We start from the raw sequence: 3,529 nt of genomic DNA on the forward strand, positions 1-3,529 counted from the left end.
GGGAGTTTCTGTGAGATTTTCTATCCTACAAAAAGAAAGACCTCAGGGGTCCCTCCCCAGTCTTATGACAGTCCAATTGCCAAAAGCAGAATGAGCTACATAATTTGCAGGAACTGGAGCAAAATGAAAATGCAGGGGTGCTTATTTAAGAACTAGAGGCTGATGCACAAAATTCATGCACGAGGGGGGTGTCCCTCAGCTCGGCCTGCACCCTCTCACAATCCAGGACCCCTTGCTAAAACCGGCAGTCGGACATCCCTCCAATAATCTGGGACCCCTCGCTCCTTACCGCCTGCCTGCTGGCTCCTAACCACCTGCCTGCTCACTCCTAACCACTTGCCTACTTGCTCTTTACCACTTGGCTCACCGCTCCTTAGCGCTGCCTTGGAGGTGGGAGAGGCTCCTGCCACTGCCTCTGTGCTCGCCAGCCATGAGCCTGGCTTCTTTGGGAGCGCACTGACCACTAGGGGGAAGCTCCTGCATTGAGCGTCTGTCCCCTGGCGGTCAGTGCACATCATAGCAACCAGTCGCTCTGGTCGTTCTGATTGTTCTGCCGTAATGGTCGCTGGGCTTTTATATATATATATATATATATATATATATATATATATATATATATATATATATATAGATTATTAAGAATTTCAGCCCTAGCCGGTTTGGCTCAGTGGATAGAGCGTCGGCCTGCGGACTGAAAAGTCCCAGGTTCGATTCCGGCCAAGGGCATGTACCTTGGTTGCGGGCACATCCCCAGTAGGAGGTGTACAGGAGGCAGCTGACCAATGTTTCTCTCTCATCGATGTTTCTAACTAACTCTCTATCCCTCTCCTTTCCTCTTTGTGAAAAATCAATAAAATATATTTTTTAAAAAAAGAATTTCAGACGGTGACAGAACAGCCTTAAACCAAGTGCGGAGTCCTTCTAAGGATGGGTTACATGCTCATGCAGCCAGCCTTAGCAAAGGTTTATATTCAGGGACGTCTCAGACAAAGCTATATGGTTGGATACCCTTCAAAGTCTGATTCATCATATTGTCAAGAAGAGGTAGAATCATTAAATTAATTCTTTGTACTTGCATAGGAGAGAAAGAGAGAGAGAGAGAGAGAGAGAGAGAGAGAGAGAGAGAGAGAGAAAGAGAGAGAGAGAGAGAGACTGAGACTGAATTAGAACAGAGAGAGAAAGAGAACACATACACATACGTATGTATGTAGTGGTAGTGCTTGGAGCTGAAGCCCATTGGGAAGGGTTTGTTCATTATCAGTGAGGAAAGAATAGGGAAAGAAAGGGATTTATCAGATTGTATTGAAGGTACCAGGAAGCAAAAGGATATCACCTATAGGGCATTTGTTTTCTATATTGTCTTAGTCCTGGCCACTAGAGGCTCCTGCACTCAGGCATGTGCTTTACAAGGACCTACTGTGTTCCACATTCCACCATGTACCTCTCCACAGGGCAAGGAGGCCTGAAGGCCAAGGAGAAATGCTCACTCAGAACCCATACATCCCCTTTTCCATCACAATTGGGGTACCAGGACTGTAATACCCTGTCCACATAGTCCTGAGGCCTCTTCCAGGACCTGTGTAGACTCTTTTAGGGTCTGCCCCCCAGGAGTGAGCCACTTAACCAAGATAATTATCCAATAGTTGTTTGTGGTATACACAGAGGGATCTTGGATATACAAATGCTATGTTTGAACACAAGTATTGAATATATTGCAGGACAGAGCAGGGGTTGGGAGGAGAAAGGGGAGGGGGGAGTTTTTGGGGGTCATGGGCCAGAGGTTGGTTCCTCTAAAGAGGTAGTCATGAAGGTATGCTTGTCAAAAGAGGAGCACAGCTGATTTTATTTGTGTTAGCTTGATTTATAACTTCTAAGCATTTATATCTATGATATGTGGACACTTGCTCCAGGCCTTGCAAATATTAGCTAGACCTGTTAGCGTGCATGTCCTCCCATGGTGAGGGCTAAAGTGCCTTTCTTCAGAAGAAACTTACATCATGGTCTGAGCCTCCTGGAAGAATTCATCTTCTGACATGGAGCCCTCCTTGATCATCTTAATGGCAACATCATACTGCCCTTTCCACTTGCCCAAATGGACTACTCCAAACTGTCCACTTCCCAGCTCTTTCAACAGGGTAATCTCTTCTCTTTTCAGTTCCCAGATTCCTAATAAGGCAAGACAGACACTCTTTAGGATGAGAATATAAGGCTTTGGGGATAACAACTTCCCAAGCAGTTTCTTCCCCAGTAACAGTTTCATATTGGCAGTATGAAGAACAGCAAGATTTTTTAGTTGACCACTTAAAAAAACCCTTAGTAATGTGGTCTTATGAACTATTAGGCCACATGATAATACCAATAGAACAATATATTTCTTAAAGCAGCTATAGTCATTGACAAGAAAGCTTACAGTAAAACCACTTTGCCCACCAGAGGCATCATGGAAAGACTCAGTGCCAAAATGTGCTGATGTTCTTAGCTTGGTAAAATATCATATTTTCTTAAATATGTGACCTGGGTAGATGTCATTATCCTAAATACTCAAGGGTGAAAAATGGATCCCTTTCTTCCAGGCACAGAATCCTAGAAGAACTGACAGGCAATGGGGTTCTAAAAGCTGAGGATTGGGTCTAATAAGAGAAAAATTTTGACAGTCTTTTTGTCAAATTCTAGAGAGATTACAGAGTTAGATTGGGAGGACAGAAAAGTTATTTGTTTATTTTTTTTTTTAGAAAATGAACAAATATATTAGAGCTGAAGCCCTTCCTGGCACAATCTGACAAGGATGGCCTTCCTGTCTTCCCTATTTTTTTTTCAGTAAAATAACTGTATATAATTTTATATAGATAGATATAGATATAGATATAGATAGATATAGATACTAGAGGCCCGGTGAACAAAAATTTGTGCCCTGGGGGGTCCCTCAGCCTGGCGTGCCCCCTCTCACAGTCCGGGAACCCTCAGGGGATGTCCTACTGACAGTTTAGGCCCGCTTCCCATGGGGAGCCGGCCTACTCCGCAGTCTGGCCTCCCTCTGTGGGAGGTGACCGGGCCAATCAGGGGAAGGTAACACCCCCATCACACCGCTGCCACCACCACTGCTAGCAGCCTCAGCTGCCTGAGACTCGACCTGGCCCTCGCAGCAGCAGCTGCCATCTGCAGCTGCCTGAGCCTTGGCTGTGAGGGGCAAGGCTCAGGCAGTTGCAGCGGCTTTGTCCCGAAGACTTCTGGTCTTATTAGTATCCTAATATATACAAAGAGCTAGATGCCATCACGACCGAACAGGCGACCGGTCACCATGAAGTGCATGGAGCACCTCTCGGTACCCCCCCCCCCTCGCCCCCGAACTGCTCACCATGAGGGGGCACTGGTGGTGGGGTGGGACTGGGGACTGTTGAGCAGTGGCCGTGAGCTTAGCAGAACAGTCACCCAGGCGGCAGTGAGTTTTGCGAAGAGCCGGGGGGAAGGGGAGTTTTGCGGAGAGTCATGGGGAAAAAGGGGGGGGGAAGTTTTTGGGGGAACCCGGGGG

General features: G+C 46.6%; 1 protein-coding gene across 1 annotated transcript in view; it reads right to left on the reverse strand.

Moving 5' to 3' along the window:
- Nucleotides 1-3,529, reverse strand: part of BMX (BMX non-receptor tyrosine kinase) — a 46,008-nt gene that overhangs the window by 11,450 nt on the left and 31,029 nt on the right. The window contains exon 14 of the mRNA XM_006088579.3: nucleotides 1,995-2,166. Coding sequence (XP_006088641.1) covers nucleotides 1,995-2,166 — 172 coding nt within the window. The remainder of the gene's footprint in view (nucleotides 1-1,994; nucleotides 2,167-3,529) is intronic.

The sequence above is a fragment of the Myotis lucifugus genome, unplaced genomic scaffold (genome assembly GCF_000147115.1).
Source record: "Myotis lucifugus unplaced genomic scaffold, Myoluc2.0 scaffold_49, whole genome shotgun sequence".
NCBI lineage: Eukaryota > Metazoa > Chordata > Mammalia > Chiroptera > Vespertilionidae > Myotis > Myotis lucifugus.